Source organism: Mesitornis unicolor, unplaced genomic scaffold (genome assembly GCF_000695765.1).
Source record: "Mesitornis unicolor isolate BGI_N332 unplaced genomic scaffold, ASM69576v1 scaffold48980, whole genome shotgun sequence".
In the NCBI taxonomy this organism is placed as follows: Eukaryota; Metazoa; Chordata; class Aves; order Mesitornithiformes; family Mesitornithidae; genus Mesitornis; species Mesitornis unicolor.
In genome coordinates this window covers 42,816-62,079 of record NW_010159858.1, presented here as the reverse complement: position 1 = coordinate 62,079, position 19,264 = coordinate 42,816, and the positions used below count along the sequence as shown (strand labels likewise).

Sequence of the window (19,264 nt, the reverse complement as noted above, 5' to 3'; positions counted from 1 at the left end):
ATAAATATATTATTGATCTACCTCACTGGAATAGACATGCCCTGTGTTTTAATGTCAAATCTCAGAGTTCTGCCTAGAGAAATTTAGAATACAGCAAAATGAATTTTAAGATGAAAAAAGCCAGTGTTACAACAACTTGTTGTCCGAGTTATTTAAAACTCAAATACAGAACAGAAAGAAAAAGATATGGCTTTATGGTTTCCCTAGGCCTAGGAAGTCTCTGATAAATTCTCTCTTACACTGCCTTAAATTCTCTTATACTTTAATGCATATCTCTAAAGGCAAATTTTTATAGCAAGGAATATTTTCTTTGATTAAATAATTTTCTTGCAAATTCCAGTACAGTACCTTAATTTTGATAATGAAAGTAATTTTCTTTTCAGAACTTGGGTTACTGTAGAATGTTAAAGCCTGTCTGCGGGTGAGGTTTAATTTAATCCCTTGAGTATATAAGAAGCATTCCTGAGACCATTGCCAAAAAGTGGCAAGTTTAGAACTTTCAGTTTATTGGCAGGATTGATAGGAAAGACATTTATCTGTAAGGGTATTGTTTTTTAAAAAGGAATAAGGACTGTCTTAAGCTCTGGGAATATACACACTTTCTGCAATACAGAACGAATGGAGCAGTATCTTTTCATACAGCTCATAACGCAGAGACATAGAAGTTTACAGTGGTAAGAATTACATGTTGACAAAACTACACAGTAACTGATTTCCTATCAGATAAAAATATAAGTACTTAAGGATTAGGAGAGTCTTAACAGTCCCTATCATAAAATGAATTCTGGCATGCTCAAAAGTAAGTCATTATTCAGCAATAAAGTTGTATCCTTACATATATGCCTCTACCCAAATATATGTTGGAGAATGACAAGAGGTTACCAGAGAGTTTGTTGCTTTTTCTGAGTTTGAAAAACCCAGGAAGAACTAAATCATATCTTGTTTTCCAAGATTTTAGCATGTGAGACTGCTCAATCTCTTTGTCTCCTGTAATCTTTTTGAGAGAACTCCTTCTGATTAACTGGCCATAAAATCTAGTCTGCATTGGCAGATGTGCCCATCCCAACAAACAAACAAACACTCTGTGTTACTGCTTCTACTTTCACATACCCCAGTGTGGTCCTCTTCCCATCAAAGTATTTCCTTCATATTTATATAGCACAAATAGAAGAATAATCAGATCCTTTCCTCTTGTTTTATCTGTGGACTACGCACTGAATGACTTATTTTAAAGCAGTTGTGATTCAATGGGGATGTTTTTAATTTGCTGCCTGTTCTCTTTACCTTTGAGGAAAGAATTTTGTAAATGCTGAATAATTTTAGAACATGTTTTCTTGGTTAAGGGTTGGATCATATTTTAAATTAGTTTTAAGAGGAAGGAAATTGTGTAAATGCTGTGGAATTCAGATAAGCAATATGCATAGGAAATAAGTACTTTAATTTAGGGTGCCTAGAATTGCTAGGTCAAGCTGATGCTTTGTTTCAAAGAACATGTAATCAATATTCACTCTCCTGTTTTATTTCCTCTTTGCTTGAGAATTTATTTCGGTGAAGCTGAAATGTGCAGTTGCTTCAGTGTTCCACAGGGTGTCATGAGGTAGTTGTTGGAATCATTAGTGCTTGGACGAAAGTATAGAAAAACAGTGTGTGCAGTCCTCTGAATGCCAGTTAATGTAATTTTAGATGTGACTAACACACATGCCATAAAATAAAAAGTCTTAACTCATTAACACATATATCTTATTTCTGTGTCTGTATAAAATATACACATGAAGAAAAATATTACGAGAGGTCGTTTACAAGAGTGAGCTATACTATGTCAGGTCTTCCCAAAATCCTTTCTAAATATACCTTAGTATTTTATAGTTTACAGAGCAAGTGGAATCTATGGCCCATAGCGCTAATCTGGCATACAAAACTATGTATATTAGAAAGGGGAAAAAACAAAGTACAATACTTGTATTTGCGATACTGTTATAAAGAATTTCTAAATGAAATGTGCCCCTCCAAATTTACTCTTAAATTTTATTTTACTTTTATTTTATTTTTTTAAGTTCTTTTAAAATTGATTTGTACAAACTTTATATGGTGCACAGAGGTGTACTGTGGATTTTATGATTTGTTAATTATAGATATATATGAAGTCAAAACTTAACTTCAGGCTTTTTTCCCTTCACATGTATAGTGTAGTAGGAGGAGAATTTTTACTAAAATATGCCTCAAATTAAAGTGTGTTTGATTTATGATGATGCCTTTTTGCATATGGAGACCAAATTTTTATTAACATAGCTGTTTACTTCTGTGAACAATGCACATACGTTGAACTCGGCTTCAGGTTTGTACAAGAATCTTTAAATGCAGTTTAACATTAGTTACGAAACGTCCTACTTCTGTTAAAATCTGAATTGCATAAATGGAAATGACATTGGCCATGAGAAAAATGACACTACATTATGAAATGAACAGAAAAACGTCACTCATTTCAGTAGCGACAGGATGTGATCAAAACTGTAAAATTGCTGATGAAAATAAGAATTTGAGTCTCTGTGGACAATAATAATTATAACAGCATATTTAAAACCAGTTCTGAACAAATGATACCTTATAAATTTGGGTATACTTTGTTGTATTATATAAAGTGCCATACTAAGATAACAGACTAGGTAATTTTCTTGTTACTATTTATTTGTGCTAAAGACTATGGAACAAATTTTGGTTTTATGTCAGTGGCATAACAGTGAGTGACACTGAGAGTGCAGGATGAATGGAAGTTGATACTTCTCACACACATTTAATACAATTGTACACATATGACATAACCCATGCATTGTGCCCAGTCTCTGTATTGTGCCCAGAAGGTCGTAGTGCCTTACAGCCATGGAAGGGATTCCTGCGACAATCAGAAGCTGAGTGCTTCTGTTCAGATCTGCTTCCAAAATCCACATGGTCCTGTGGACAATTTTTTGTGCAAAACCTTTCTGACTTAACCATTATAAATCTTGACCTGCTTATCAAACCAGTGTGTTTATGGGTACATCAGTAGTATATTTAAATACTTGCTAGAGGAAGAACTAGACCTGTTTAAAGCAGTTTTAATATGCAAAATAGAGTGACATACCTTAAATCCTCATGGAGATGAATGGAATGGTGGCCTTTGGATGGTTTGGGTTGGTTTTTTTTTGTTTGCTTGTTTCTGAGTTTTGCTTTTTGAAATATAAACATCTTGATCTCTGCCCAGGTGAGTTTTCTTTACAGCAGGGATACTGGAAGAAGTTTTTAGATAGGTGGGTTATCGTCTTTCTTCTTCCTCAGTTTATGGCTCACTGAGCTTGTTTTGCCTCTCCTTTGTTCTTGTTATTGCAACTACAGTAATCTAAAGGTGTAATTCCACACATACTTTGAATTACTGAGCTAATGCAGTACCTTAAACTAAAGTGATTAATATCAGAAAATATTTAAATAATAAAATACCTGACTGCACTGGGATTTTTTTCCTATAATTCATTAGAAAATTATACTTTTTAGCAAAGAAAAACAATACAGAAAGGACAGAAGTTAGAAACTGTTGATATTATACCGTGTAAAAACTTGACAGTATATTGAGGCATATGAATCATATGTGTGATATGTATACACTCAGTTGATCCTAGCACCCGTCTCTCTTTGAAAGTTAAGACAAGGTTGATGAATATTATAATCTGTTTTATTTTCAGATTGAAAATCTACAGGAGCAACTTAGGGACAAAGACAAACAACTAACTAATCTAAAAGACAGAGTGAAGTCATTGCAGACGGATTCTAGTAACACAGACACAGCACTAGCAACCTTAGAAGAAGCTCTATCAGAAAAGGTAATGTTTTCTCATGGAACAGCAATATGTGCTGCTCTCATGGGTGAAGAGTGTCCAGAAAATGTCTTTTTTTTAAGTTGGTCTAGTACCTTTAACAAAGCCTATGGGTCTTATCGGAAAGCGGGTGGCTCTGATCTGTTAAGATGAGCCAGGAGTGATTCCTGGCTGATGAACTAAAACAGGACACAGGTAAAGACCCATCCCCTTTTAAATGGGGATGGAGTAAATGGCCCAGGTCATGGGAAGATCTTCCCTTAGTCAATGGGATGTGTTGTGGTTGTTCCCTGAAAGAAGTGAAAGGCATGGACACCTGACTTAAAGAAGGCAGCGTTTTGGTTATTTTTATGGCTTTGTGATCTTGATTATCCTGTTCTTTTGTCTGTTAAGCAGAAGAGCCAACAGCAAGTGACTTACCAAGGCTTGCTGTTAGCACTATTTGTTTCCTGCACTTAATTTAGAAGAGAAGGTGTATTTCATAAAAAGATGGATATTTAATTTTTGTTTTTCTTTAAAAACTGTATGCCTTTAATTTGAAAATATCTAGCAGAAGGGGTAAATCTGGACTGTTGAATTAGTGGCAACATTCCTACCAGTTTCAGTGAGGTCAGGATTTTTCTTCCAGTTAACTTTGAATACAAGGTGATTCAATTTTTATACCAGAAGAATTAGTGCAAGTATCCACTTTTTGCAGTTCACAGATCTTAATATGTCACTTAAATGTGCACAGCTGAGTGGAACTATTTAAAGTACTATGTGCCATTCTGCAGTGTGTAATCCTATGATCCTATTTATGACTGTATATGGCTTTAAAATGCCACTGTGATGTTGGCACTAACACCTAAAACGTTAATGTTGGATTTTTGATTTCTGTGTATGTTTAATCACCTTATTAACATTTGCTTGGTCAACAACAGAGAAAAACGTTGGCATTGCTGTTACTTCTGTGGCTTCACATGGATAAGCTTACAGCATTATACATGCAGTAAAGAAAGTTATGCACATTTTGTTAATCTTTCACTGCTAATGTGAACATAGTGCTCGCCAGTCTCACAGCATATTATTAACAAATGACATGAATTACTTTTTCATGTTTTTCATCCTTGTAAACTGTCTTCTCTGGATTAGTCTACTTTGCTACTTTCCCAAAACGCCTGTAGAGTCAGCTAGGAGTATACAAATGTCCTTTAACCATAGTGCTACTGTTGTCGATGTAGAAAGCAGAGTGGGTGTCACACTGCAGACTTGCCAGTTCTCCTGTGCAACTGTGCAGGAAGTGTATTGTCAAAAGCCAAAGGAAGCAGCTAGTGGGGAGGTATTGCACAGATCTTATATTGTCTTCCTCTCACTACCAGAAAAGATTAAAAACTAACCCAAATTAATGAGCTATAATTAGTTGTTTTCAACTCATTTTGTACCTGTACTATTCTAGAATCTGCTGAAATAAGTGTAAACTAAGAAATAAACGTAAAAGCTTTTCTAATTTTGAAGAAGATTTGTATGTCTCTGCAAATAAAAAGAAATGTTTAAAAATTGTGCAATAGAATTTATTTGTGTATATGTATAACTTGAAATGTGACGGTATTAGAGACCTTGATGGTATGGAAATTTTGTGTCAGTCTTTGTTTAATTGCTGTAATAAAGGTTCAAATGATGCTAGTTGTAATGTTTTGGAAAAATTAGATAAATTTAGATCCTTCTCAAAAAAAATGTATTCTTGCTATTCATGTCTACTTTGTTTGGTGTTGCATGGAAATACATGAACAGACACCTTTTAAAAGAATCAGTGTGATTGGTGGTTTTTGCAAGTGGAATTCATTAGAGGTCACGGGGGGTTCCTAAGGCTGAATTCTGTACAAAGTAGACACTTTGCTTCATACAGTGAGCTGAGAAGGCATCTTTCCTGCAACGTCTGCAGGCCTCAGTGAGGAACAAACACAATGAACACCGCGGGATGTTTTCCTCTGCCACAGAGATTTCTGTCTTTTTGCAGGCGATGAAGGCAATGGTATCTTTTGTTAGCCAATGCTTATGAGAAGTGCTGTGGTTTCTGGTGACTGTTTCAGTCACCTCTGGAGAGATTGTTACTTATGAAAGTTAGGTGGCAGTACATAAAGGGAAGTACTCTATATGTTAGTGATACGCTTATCGTGCTATATTACTTCAGAAATGCCACTTCGTTAATCTAAGGGAAAGATACACAAAATTATTAAAAAATAGCCTTTTTCTTTCAATGTGTGACCAGCGACTGTGTGCTACCAGCAAATCTTTTTACAGTTGAGGAATGATGAGCGCATTAGACAAAAAAACAAAGGAGAAAAGCTACACTGCAGAGTAGAATTAGTATGAACTTTTGAGAAACAGAGTACTTGATCTTAGAGCATTAGACACAATGAAGAGGAACTTTCCAAGGTAAAAGCATCTCTCTGTATGTTTCTGATTGTACAGAGAGATCACGCACAATTTCTTTCTCATTGCAAATTTCTTGAAGACCATACTTTCAAGGGTATGTTTCTCAATCTTAAGTGTAGTCTCTGGGATGTGGTTATAAATTGAAAGAAGCCAGTAGACATCTTCTAGAAATTCCAAATGATTGTGTCTAGATTTATTGTGTCTTCTGGCAGCTAAATACCTTGACAGTTTATTTTTACATATGTGTCTTATTCCTATTTGTGTTCAGCTTTCCAAATCATCCCCATCTCAGCGAGTAATATGTCTTATCCCTATTCCTATCTGTGGTAGCGTTCTCAAGACCTATAGACTCTACCAAGAGTTATTAACTTTTTCCACTGCAAATACTGGTAAAACTATGGAACAGATTTTTGTCCAAATGGGACAAAACAAGAACCCTTAGTGACAATTTCTTATTAACAAGTGCATCAAAGAAGTATTTCTATCAATTTAAATTTGTGATGCTGTCAAAAAAGGATGCTGCTTTCATTCAAGAATACCCAGTTTCCATGGAGATACATTCTTTGGGGTTTTTTTGTTTATTTTTCCTAGAAATTATATCAGACCTACTTTGCATCTATATCATCTTGTTTTATACTCTGAAATTAGGCACAATTTTTTTGCATTACCTTGATGGGAAGCTCTCTTAAAATAGAGATAAAATTTATTTATACCAGTTTAGTTAACCACAAGTTACTAAAACAGAATTTAATTTCTTAATATTTTTCTTCTCATGGAAAATAAAACATAATCATATGATATGAAAGAATTATGAAGCTATTTTTAAAGTCCAAAACTCAAAGGTCTGAGCATTTATGTTTTCCCTGCATTGTTCTTGAAAATACTCTGAGATTTTGGCTCTGAGTCATACAAAATGGCTCTTTATTCTTCATGAATGTAGATTTTTCCAAGTATCTGTCTCTGATTTTCTTTCCTATTTAGTGATTAGGTAGCTTAGTAACACTAAATTAGAAATTACTGTAGACAGCATCGGGATTTCCTAAAATGTACTCCTTTTATTCTTTGTATTCTTTCCAGCAATATTGCTGATATAATTTGTTGTCCTGTCAGGAATCAGAAATGAATCAGCACTTTAGTCACTTCTGAGTGCATTTTAGAACTAAAGTGAAAAAGGTAGTCATTCAGTCTTTGCCTCTAAGTTTGGAGCCTCTCCTAAGCACTGAAAATTCTTAACAGTAATAAAATTTAACATTGCAATAAACACAAAATAAGTTTATTATTAAAAATATATATTTGTCCTATTAGAATATATATTATTTTATGTAATTATATATCCATATATACTATTTATCCTATAAAATATTTATTTATCCCCTTAAAAAGAGCTTTGAAAATCAGAATATGCAAAACTGCTATCAGCTTCCTTGATGTTTTAACAAGAAACTTTTCAAAGAATATCTCAGCTCTTGGACTGGCCCAAAGCAGCTCAAGAGGTTGCTTTCACGAAGCAGATATTTATAAAGTTGGTCCTATTGTAGCAGCATACAGCAGATAAGCAGTTGAGTATGGCTGATAATAGAGCTATATGCTGTGGCAATTCAGTTCCTGCTTCTGTGATAAAGTGCAAATAGATTAGACCTGTGAGGTCCTAGATTAATGCACAAGGAAAGCTCGCCAATGCAAATAAGAGTGAAACAAGAACACATTGTTGGGATTTCTGCAGGTTAGCGGTTAATCAAGTAAAACATGGTATATTAGGGCCTTTTAACACATTTTTTACATTTAGCCTTATGCAGCTGACAGATAAATTAGTCTTGTTTTGTGATTGACTGAGAAAAAAAATACTGCTCATTAATAGGATGAAATAGTGTTATGTTTAATTTGTTATAGAAGAAAAAAAATAGGTAAATGCGTCTTTTAGAAGGAATTGGTATAAAACTAAGTCTGAATGTAACTAGGTGGATTCTGAATGGTTATTAAACTGTTCAACTTAGTGGAGGCTGCAATTTAATGTTAGTATTAAAAGGGATTAACAATTTATATTATCTGTTACTAGGAATAAACTTGAAGTTATTTAGTATCCCGTATCATCCCTTTCTTGCACAATCTATATAGCAAAAGCCAGCAAGTAGTAATTTTAATTTTTTTTTAAATGAGTGTATTTGCTGGTTTGTCATTTGTGTAATCTGTGACAGTGTTGCTGTTGAAGGACCTCTATTCTGTATGATCACATTTCTACCTGAAACCCCTCCAGATATGAGTCAAAGGGAGATTTTGCCTTTGGGATGAGTGAAGCCAGGAGCTGTGTGTGCCTGCAGTGCCAGAGGTCTCGGTGGATAACAGTTGATACTGTCTTGGAAACAGATTTAATTACAGATAGCCTGCTACCTTTTGTTTTGACCGTATCTTTTTTTACTCTATGCTAAGTGGAATGTAGTATGTCATCACTGCGTATTTCTTACTGAATGGAATAAGTAGAGGCATGAGTTTTATATGAGTAGTCAGCACTGTTTTCTGTGAGGATTCCTACGGTAACTCAGATTTTGTAATCTGTATTTTCATTTCCCTAGATTGTAAAGGGGCGTCTCTGCTGTCAGTAGAATCCTAGATGCAAAATGAAAGTAGCATTATGGATTTCCAGGCCTTGGAAACCAGGAACAGGGTAGCAGAAAAATAACTATACCAATGTTCTTATTACAAGATTGTTCAGTATAGTGCTGATTATTTTCCAATGTCATAAATATTCAAAGTACCTTTATTTACAAACTTAAAAATAACTACTTATTTGGTAAAGTTCTTTATCTAATTGTTTTAAATCTTCTAATAGTATTAACATTAATTTTGCTAATACATTTTAAAAAGTTTTTACTATTGGTGAGACAAATTATTACAGCTGGAAGCCAATATTGTACAACTGTGAGAAAAAAAATTTGAGGAACATAAATGTTTGAAATGGCTCTATAAGGTATTTCAAATATATCATGTTTTGCTCTTAAGCCTAGTTTCACATCGAATAAGAGACTAGTCATATAGCAAGCATCTATGAAGAGTAATATCCCACATCTGCTTTTGATATTTGATCTTAACAGCTCATGTTACATAGTAAAAGATGTTGCGGCATAGCTTACATTTGCTATATAAACATAATGCAAAAGTAAGTTATTTTTTAAATATTTAAAATAAAAATATAACATAGAATATAAAAATTAAGATTTAAATTAAATTTCTATTATGCTTAATTACAATTACACTGGGTTCTACAATTAGGTCTCTAATCAGCAACCACAAACATTAGAGACATTCCAAATAAGTAAAGATCAATATGAAAAGATTAATTTTTCTGTCTTGAATTGGCATTTAAATATTTTCAGGGAAGTGCATAAGCCGTTGAAGTCAAATTGATTTAAATGTAGCCAAGTTTTAAATCAGGAATATAAAATAAGAAACTTTATTCAGTTCATACAGAAACTGATTATCAGATTTAAACTTATACGTGCAGATAACATGTCATTTAAATTATAGGAAGGTGAATAAATGGGAGATTTCAACAGATGTTTAGTGAAAGACAGATATATGGAAGCCAAGAAAGGGACACTTATGGAAAACTTCCCTGTCTTCTCAAAACAGTGTGTGTTCCATTTACTAGTAAGTAGTTCCTTTGCTATGCAGTATGAAAGGAGGAACAGACAACAAGCAGAGGCAATGAACAACTGTCAGCCAAATAAGTGTTACAAAGGGATGAATTGTGAAAATGGGGGGGGGAGAGACTGAGTGGAAGCGAAACAACCAGTGTTTGAGGTGCAGAACCTAGAAGATGTCTCTGCCTGTTCCACAGAACTGATGAGACCTCTGGAGCTCTGGAGATGATCTAGTCCAAGCCAGCTGCTCAAAGCAGGGTCAGCTAGAGCTGAGAGACTGCTGGGATGAAAATCACAGCCTTGAGTTTAGGCTCTTTTTTATGCATATAAGTGTTGGCAGTTGGCTTTTTGCAAAGTATACCTTGAGCTTTAAAAAGCACCGAAGCAATCTTCAGAAGATCCTTTGGGGCTTGGAGGAACATCATGCCTGATTGTATGGAGAAAATGAATGAATAACCAGAATTGTCTGAACAATACACGATTTTTAAAATTACTTTTACTATGTCAGTGAAATTTGATAATGAATTCCTTTTTTTTCTTTCATTATAACAACTAAGTTTATTACAAATCAGAACAGGATGTACAGCTGCTGAAATGTTGCTTGTATTGGAATGTTTGTTGAGGTACAATAACCACAGTTGAGAATATGCTGATATGAGCAAGAGTATATTGATATGGGCAAAGGTAGGCTTTATGTGTAAGTGTGTGTGTATATCTATCTCTCCAGTGTGTGTGTTTGTATATATATATGGCAGTATAAGGAATTATGGACAGAGGAAACTAGAATAACATTTGTCTCTCTTTCTAATAATATTAGGTTTCCATTAGTCTTGTCCAGTTCTATGAAATAGCATTTTAAATATCGATCCCACTCTTAAACTCCTTCTTGGAGATTTCAAACGTAACTACAAAAGGACTTGAATAAAATCAGTGAGCATGCTGATGGTTCTCCCCAAGCCATGTCACTAGTCGTGCAGAACTTCATCAATCGGGACACAGTTTTGTCCCATGTAGTTTTAACTTTCCTAAATGACATTGCTTCCACTGGCCCCCTGACTACCACTTCCAAAATGATACTAGTGGTTGCCTTGATACTTTGCTTCAATTGACTCATTCCTAATTCAAATGCAATTCTAGTGATTATTTTATTTTACCCTAAATATTTCTCTCTGATTAATATTTGCATCCTTCAAGTATTGGTAGAATCTGATTTTGAAGAATGTAATAAAAGCTTAACAAAATCATACAATTATATCAGCTTTTTACATTTCACCCTTTGAATTCATCACCCAATTCTTGACTCGTGATTTTCAACAATCCTTATAGTAGTAACTAAAAGTCAGGAAAATATTTTAAAATGTGGTTGAATATATATGTGTAGGGTTACTGTTAATTAGACGGAGAAAAATCTTCCTTTGAGTATCATAAGTTGAATCAGGGTATCTTTTTTGTGTCTTGGACAGCTTTATTTTTTGTCGTTCTCTCAAAATATAATACGTATGACCTGTAAGTTACTGATAGTCAGCAAGTGATTGATTTCTAATTAGATTAGGAACCTTGACAACTTCTTGAAACCACTATAGAGGCTACTAGCATTCAAAAAGCATAACCAGATTCAAAGTGAGTAAACCAGTCATGGCCTTTCTGTTTTGAACTTTAACTCAAGACTTAAATCGCTTGTGAATACAGGAAATTCATTTCTGAGATTAAAACTTCCCATATCTATCATGAGACTAAACATATTCATATCAGTGTAGTTATTTAATGAAGTTTCTGTACTATGTAACTCTTATCAAGTATTTAAAACCTTGACCTGATGCTTTTGAAATCAGGAGTAATCTCACGCTGACTTTTAATACCATTAACTCAAACCATCCTTGATTCTGAAGGTTGCTTTTTCTAAGTACTACTTACTGTAAAGAAATTTTATTCTGTCTTTTCTTAAAATGATTCCAAATTTTTTCATTTTGCAATTCTTTCCCTTGTTAGGAAAGAATAATAGAGCGCTTGAAGGAGCAAAGGGACCGAGATGACAGAGAAAGACTTGAAGAAATTGAATCTTATAAAAAAGAGAACAAAGACCTCAAGGAGAAAGTCAATGCTTTACAAGCTGAACTGACAGAAAAAGAGGTCAGTCTTTTCAGTAAAATCTGTGTTCTTCTATGTCATTATGATGAAAGTAAGTGTGTTAGAATTACTCTTGAATCCTTTTCAGTACTGAAATTCTGCCACTTTAGTGGTCACCTTCTGAACTGCTGTTCTCTTAAGCATTCTTCATGGTCCTCACTTTTGTACATAAAATATTGCTTCTATTTTTACATAGTTGTGTGTCATTATGTCTATTTTTTCCTTTACATAAGCCTCCAGTAGGCTCAAATATTTCATTGTTGCTCCTGTTTTCACTTGTCAGTTAGAGCAATAGACTTCAAAGTAATTGTACCTCCAGAATATAATGTCAACCTGTCTGTATTATGAATGTTTCACTGCATCCCAACTCCTCTTGTTCCAATTGGTTGTATTCTCAAAATGGTGTCTTTTGGTATCAATGCTTATCTTTGTGTCAACTCTTTTTGGGGAAGGGGAGGGGGTTCAGGATCCAAGTGATTACTAAATTGGCAATAAGTTAGTGTCCTTCTGACTAGGAATTAACTTTTTACTCTTGGTCATTTTCCAGTCTAGTTTAATCGATCTCAAAGAACATGCATCTTCATTGGCATCAGCAGGGCTGAAAAGAGACTCCAAACTTAAGTCTTTAGAAATAGCCATAGAACAAAAGAAAGAAGAGTGTAGTAAGTTGGAAGCACAGTTGAAAAAGGTAAGTTCCATCTTAAAACAACCAACCAACAACAATCAGAAAAACAAAAATCAACATCCCACTCCCTCATTTTGAAAAGATGAGCTTATTTACTCTTCTGGAGTAAATGTAAAATCTACCCATCTTACACTGTTTGCTGATGCTTGCATCAATTACCGCTTTTTCTTAAGTGAACCTCAGAAATTATCCTGAATACCTATATGAGCAAGTTCTGAGAAACTGCTAAAGGTAGACGAACTGGGAGCAGGACATTGGAGGCAAAGTAGAAGAGCAGGAAGAAATTATCAAACCAATAATTTTTAAGTATATGAATTTTTACCACCATTAGAAGTAGGCTGAAATGTTTGTAACATGGGAAAAAATTAAAGGCTCATCTAAGAAATGCTGTACTGCCTAACTAAAAAATTCTTCTTCCAAAATGGAAACTTTAGCTAGGTTTTATTTTGGTGGTTTTCTTTGCTTTGTTGGTGAACATGGTTTTGATAATTAAGCAAAGTAATGCATAGTTTATCTCAGCTAGCAACTCAGTAATTCTCTTCAGCAAGTAGTGCAAGCAAGCGTTTAAAGGAAAACATGCAAATCCTGTATTTTATAACATGTTTTTTTTTAATGCATTAAAACAGTTCTTGCTTAAATCATTCGCAAGTTTGTTGATGCCTTTTATACCATATGTTGTTTCTTTGACCTTTTTCTGTGTCATTTGGTAATGTCTGCTCTCATTGTTCAAACACCAATCTCATGACCTTTGATGGGTTTAGGCATTATGTTTCCCTTCTGCAATTCATGACAAAATGTACGTCAAACATTAAATTTTCTATTGATATCTAATGTTTCATTTTCTCAAAAAGAATGTTTGTTCTATGAATGTTACCACCATTAGGATAATATTCTGACACTCTTTTTATCCAGGTTGAGTAGTATTCTGCTCGGTGCTTAAGCATTGTTTCCATAGCCTTACCTGTGAAGAAGGTATTGCAAACTATAAAGGACATCAGAATGTAAACCTTATACTTCTATTATTTTTTAATTCAGAACAAATATGTGCAATTTGGTGCCTGCATTATATGTTTAGTTGTGGAGAGGAAGGGATAGAATCTTTTCCAATAAACATATAGAAAAGCTTTTAATGAAAATACAGACTTTAAATGTTTGATAGCTTATAAATGCTATTGATCAGAATCCAAATATCCAAAGAAGCTGTTTCTCTGGAAGTCCTTTAATTTGTCTTCTTTTCTGAGAAAATGTGTTTGTTTACTTTGCACTTCACTACAAAATATACTTCATTACAATCTGAAGTATTTTCTTCATTTAGAAAAATAATTTTAAAAAGTCTAAAAGCACAAATCACTTAAAATCAAAATCCTCTTAAGGGACTTGAAATTCTAAGTCAATCTTTTATGAATGGACATATAAACACATCATACAATCATGGAAAAATAAGCACTTAAAAAAGTCAGAGCGTCTGGGACGTATTTCATATTAAAAGGGAGTATGTTTCCTGTGTATAAATACAAAAGATTATTAAATGAAAGTTGAAAACATAATAGTTTATAAGTTTATAATAAATATGGCATAAAGCCCCAATGGAAATTCACCCAACATTTGTAGGAGACCAGGTATTTCCATGCTAAAATGTAGTTAAAACCTTCTTTGTGGGCATGTTTAGTTGAACAGAAACAGTGACTGCTAATGACAGTAGACTCCAAACAGCAATTTTCAATTCACATTTTCTCTAATAAAATACTTTATGTTCAAACCTGTAAATATGCTATGTTAAAAGTTATTGGTCCCCAGAATACTGCAGTTACGATGTTTTCACTCCTCAGGAAACAAACTGAGAAAGAAATCGGGGTTATTCTTTCATATGTCTGAGTTGAAGTAGGAGGGAACATCACCAGAGTTTGGAGTAAATTAACCTACATGTCCCATAAGTGTGCTTATGTATGAACATTAACCACCGCGGAAGCTAGAAGGAATGGGCACAGTTTATATCTCTTTTTCAAAAGTGACTCCAAGGGGCCGTCTGTTACTTTGAGAAATTTGAAAACAGTTTACACATTCCTCCTGCCTCTAAAAACATCACAGAGAAGGCACTTTTCATTATGGCATTGTGAAATCATTAGAGTTTAATATTGATTTATATGTTAAAATAAATTATACTAGTATATGTGAGGATAGTATTCTGTGCATATTTTGCTAGGAGTTAGTTTTCCATGAGCACTAATGGTAATAAATAGTATGTCTGAAAGAAAATGTGTACAAGGGGCAAGTCCAAACAAAATCTGTAAATTAAAAATAACTCAAAAACAACAAACCAACAAAAAACCCCTTCTTCTCTTGTTTCCTCTCCATCTTGTTTTTGGAGAAAATAAGATTAATTTATTGATAATAAAGATGGTTTTGATTGGGTCTGATTTGATCAAAATAGTTTTTGGTCTTACACAACTGGATTGTTTGCATTCTAGCAGGAGAAAACATGCTGATTGTAAAACCGCTATTTTGATTTTATGAAGTAGACACATTTCAGAAAGTAATAAATGGGATATTCACGCAGAGTAATTATTCATAGGGCTGTGCTATATTTTGATACACAAAATATTGTTTAAAACCATAGAGACATGCTTATTAAGCCTTTTCTGAGAAAGATTATGGATTAAAATACATAATTTTTTTAAAAAAATCCTAAAACCCAGAAGACTGCTCAATGCTTTTTTTTGCCAAAATTCCACAGACTTTTTGTTGACTTGCTTTGTATTGCTACTAGTGAAAGAACAGCAGAAATTACCTAATAGGTAGCTGTGTTTTATATATGTGTGTGTGTGCATATATATAATCGTATTATCCACTTTAGAATTTCCTCCTTTTGTTGTTTTTCATTATCTTAAATTTACTTGCTTACTGACATATTTGCAGTTGCTAAAGTACTTTTTGCCAAGCTGTACTGTTTGAAAGTCATTCTGCATAGAAAATTCAGTCTTGTGTTAAACAAAAGGAAAGTAATAAATTTAATGATACAATTTAATTAATCTTTTATTATTACCGTCTTTGAAGTTTTGGTGATAAATTGCAGCCTCAGCCAAAAGCACTTCTCGTGATTCATTGCTTGAGACCAGCACTTAATGTATCATCAAAAGTGGACACCTTTCTTTATTTCATGGGTGATTTAACTTGAGAAAAGGAAAGTAACACAAACCTTAAATTTCTTACTCCAGCTATTCTTTCTTAGGAGCCAAAGTCAACATTTATGTTTCCCCAGTGCCTCTCACTTTCACCAAGGAATGTTTAGAATCTTAAATTTCTACTTTTTTATGACAAGTTCTTCTGTGCAAATGCACTGGTTCTGTTGAGCTAATGCTGTTTTCCTGGATCTTTCCTTCTTTTCCTGTCTGTGCTTCACTCCCTTCCAACTTTGCAATGTAGCAAGCTGAACAGTTGTTCAATCAGATGTACAATCCAGTAAGTTCTATTTTAAAATGCCCGCTGTAACATATGAAAGCATGAGGATCCATTACCTTACTGAGTTGTGCTCTTCCTCTGTGGAGCTTTGCAGAATACTTCTAATGCTCACTATGCTATATTTGTTATATCCAAATAAGTGAACTTTGTGGACTTCAAGGCCATTTTAAGAATATGAAATGTATTAAATAGGTATATACATTATTTCTGAGAAAACAAATATCCTAGCCTTTAGGTCCTCAACTTCTCCATCAGAAAAAGCATGCAGTTATATATAATTTTTTTTGCTTTGCTTTGCTTTGCCTTTTAATCCCTCCTTCTGCAGTACTTTATTTGATCCTTCAACTTATGTAACTTCTAATTTATTCAGTTTACCTTAAGTGACTAAGTTGATTATGTGAATAACAACATCTAGGAAGTGACTAGTACTATTTTCAAAAGTCTGTATGATTAAAATAGTTCAGATCAGTTTTATTCATAAAAGGCTGTATACAGTCAATATATTTCCATTAAGATTACAGAAACGTTTTATTTAATAGAAGAAAATGCTGAAAAATAAAATTATGAATGCAAAAGGCAGTATTTGAAAAAGCCATGCAGTATTACGTTGGCTTGTTTAGCATCATTATTCTTGCCAATATTTACCCTGCTGACTTGACTGTATTACTTTTCCAGTTTGAGGAAGAGCAGTAACAAACACACTCTGCAGAGGACAGTTTTTGGGTTTTTTCGGCTGAGACTGTTACATTTAATGTGCTTTGAGCAGCACAGGACAGAAAAAAAATGATGTAACTGCAATAGAAATTTACAAGATATAGTTTACATAGTCATCATAGTTGTAATTGCCATATACTTGGGGTAGTATATATAGAAGAACTGGTTTTGTAGCTTAAGTAATGTGATACTGTGCATTAGGGAAGGTATTGCCCTGACTGAAGTCAATGGGAATTTTGCCATTAATGTCAGTGGACCAGGATTCCAGCTTTGGAGCCTATTACTGCTACGGTCTGTAGCTTCTAGCCCTGTAATGGCTGTGTCATGACTTAGCTATGGGAAAAGAGAGCCACACAGAATGTGCTGTGTTTACTTTTAAAGTTATTGGTTAGCTGTTTTTAGAATCCAGTTATAAATCGATTGTAAGTAGCACAAGACCTGGTATTATCACCTCTACCAGCCAGCACACTGCTGGCCAAAGAGCTTTTCTCTTTGAACAAAAATTCCCCTTTTCTTCTGTATCATCTTGCCTTACCTCTGTGGTAGTTATCTTTCTGTTCATATCATTTGCACTCCTACTGTGCTTGTCTTTCCAGACTGGAGTCTTTTTTGTGTTAGTTTTTCTCTTGGTTTTCATAAGTGCTTTCCAAACATTATTTCAGTATTAGTTATTCTGCTGTATGGGATTCATTTGTTACTTCCTAGTCTACTTGTGTGCAGTATTCCAAAGTCAGTGAGTCCTTTTTTTATTTTTTTATTTCTTCTGCCTTTACGTGCTTAATTATCAAAAGGACAGCCTGTTGGCTGTTCCAAAATAATGGATACAAGATCCAATTGTAGTATAATTGGGAGACCCCATTTTGTTAAAGAAACATTTCTTGCTCATCTTTGTTTTCCTACTTATATATGCCATTCTACTTTTCACACTGTAAGTCATAATGATCTTCTTCTCCCTCAAAACCACCTAAGATACTGAAATGAAATAATGATCTGATTTAAGTCAATGGCAACTTATTATTTGAATTTCACAAGGTCAAAATTCCACCTTTGTTCTTCGAGATCGCATAATAGCGGTTAATCAAAACTTATTTTTCTACTGCAAAGAATTGATAGTTCATTTAATAAAATGCTTCCTTGCACGTTTTTTTTCATTGAGAATAGTAGCGTTATAAAAAAACCAGATGGCAATCTGATTTTAAAATACTGAAGTTTATTGCTCTTTTGTTTACATGTGTCAGAGAATTAAGTCAGTCTCTGAGTAGACCTCTTTTAGCCCATACAGTAATACAGCACTTTTTGTGGTGCCGTGTGTTTTTCCTACAGTGTCACACAAGTATCAGCTCCAAGACTCTCATTTCTTGCTGAATCTAATGTTTTTAAAATACAACAGTGGACAGAAGTGTTTTATTCTTATACACTTTTGGGTACAAAAGTGGAGATGATACAGAAGGGTTGGAAATCCTTCTTACTCTAGCAAATGATTTCACAACGTATTCACCTGTGCGAATAAGATGTGAACAGAATTGGATGTACATTTCTTCATGTTTAGAAAAGTGAACTTTTTAAAATAATCAATGAATTCCTGTGCAAAATTGATCATAAGAAGCTACATGATTGTTTTTGTACTGTAATAAAAATATGATATATTTAGTTTGGAGTTCTGCTGAAACTTTTTTGTGAATAATAAAGACTTCATTTGCCAAATGCTCCATCAGAGCAATGTCAGATTAAAATTTAAAGTACTCACAGAATCCACTTGAATTTGCTTAGAGCAATCCCTGAAGTTAAATAAAAACCCTTTGAATTTTAAGGAGGCTACAAAAAATTAAGATGACAGAATTTTTTTTTAGTTTATTACTAAAAGTAATAAAATTTGAAGGATCTTACAAAGTAATTACTTCAATGCAAATTCTGCTGTTTCGTTTCTTTTTTTATTAAGTACTTGGTTGATTTCTGTGTACGTTTGTGTCTGAAGCTTTAAAAAGGAAATAATGTATCCATCCATTTGTGTCATGCAGAATAATGCATGCATGATTGTACTATGTCATTTTAATAGACTAAATGATTCATGTTGCATGTCTGTGTCACACTTATTATGGTGTTTCTGTAGGAAATTTGTTGTTTACATAAGGAAATATAACTTTACTTCTGAAGTATTTGTAGTACTTATTAAGCAAATGTCAGAACAGATATATAATTACTGTAAACATTAATGAAATTCTAATGGTTGTGTGATATGCTATTTTTATTGAATTGTAAAAATAACATACAACACCACACACAAAATATCATAAACCGAGTGTGCTAGTTTGAAAATAGCCTAATCTGCACACACAAGTGTTATCATTTACAGATACAGATTAGGAGATCAATTACTTTCC

The 19,264-nt window shown here is 33.7% G+C and overlaps 1 protein-coding gene across 1 annotated transcript in view; it reads left to right on the top strand.

Moving 5' to 3' along the window:
• Nucleotides 1–3,713: 3,713 nt before the first annotated feature.
• The window catches only part of LOC104543433 (ERC protein 2-like), a gene marked incomplete at both ends in the record, with an annotated part of 38,849 nt that continues 23,298 nt past the window's right edge, over nucleotides 3,714–19,264 (top strand). The window contains 3 exons of the mRNA XM_010188048.1: nucleotides 3,714–3,851; nucleotides 11,888–12,028; nucleotides 12,573–12,713. Coding sequence (XP_010186350.1) covers nucleotides 3,714–3,851; nucleotides 11,888–12,028; nucleotides 12,573–12,713 — 420 coding nt within the window. The remainder of the gene's footprint in view (nucleotides 3,852–11,887; nucleotides 12,029–12,572; nucleotides 12,714–19,264) is intronic.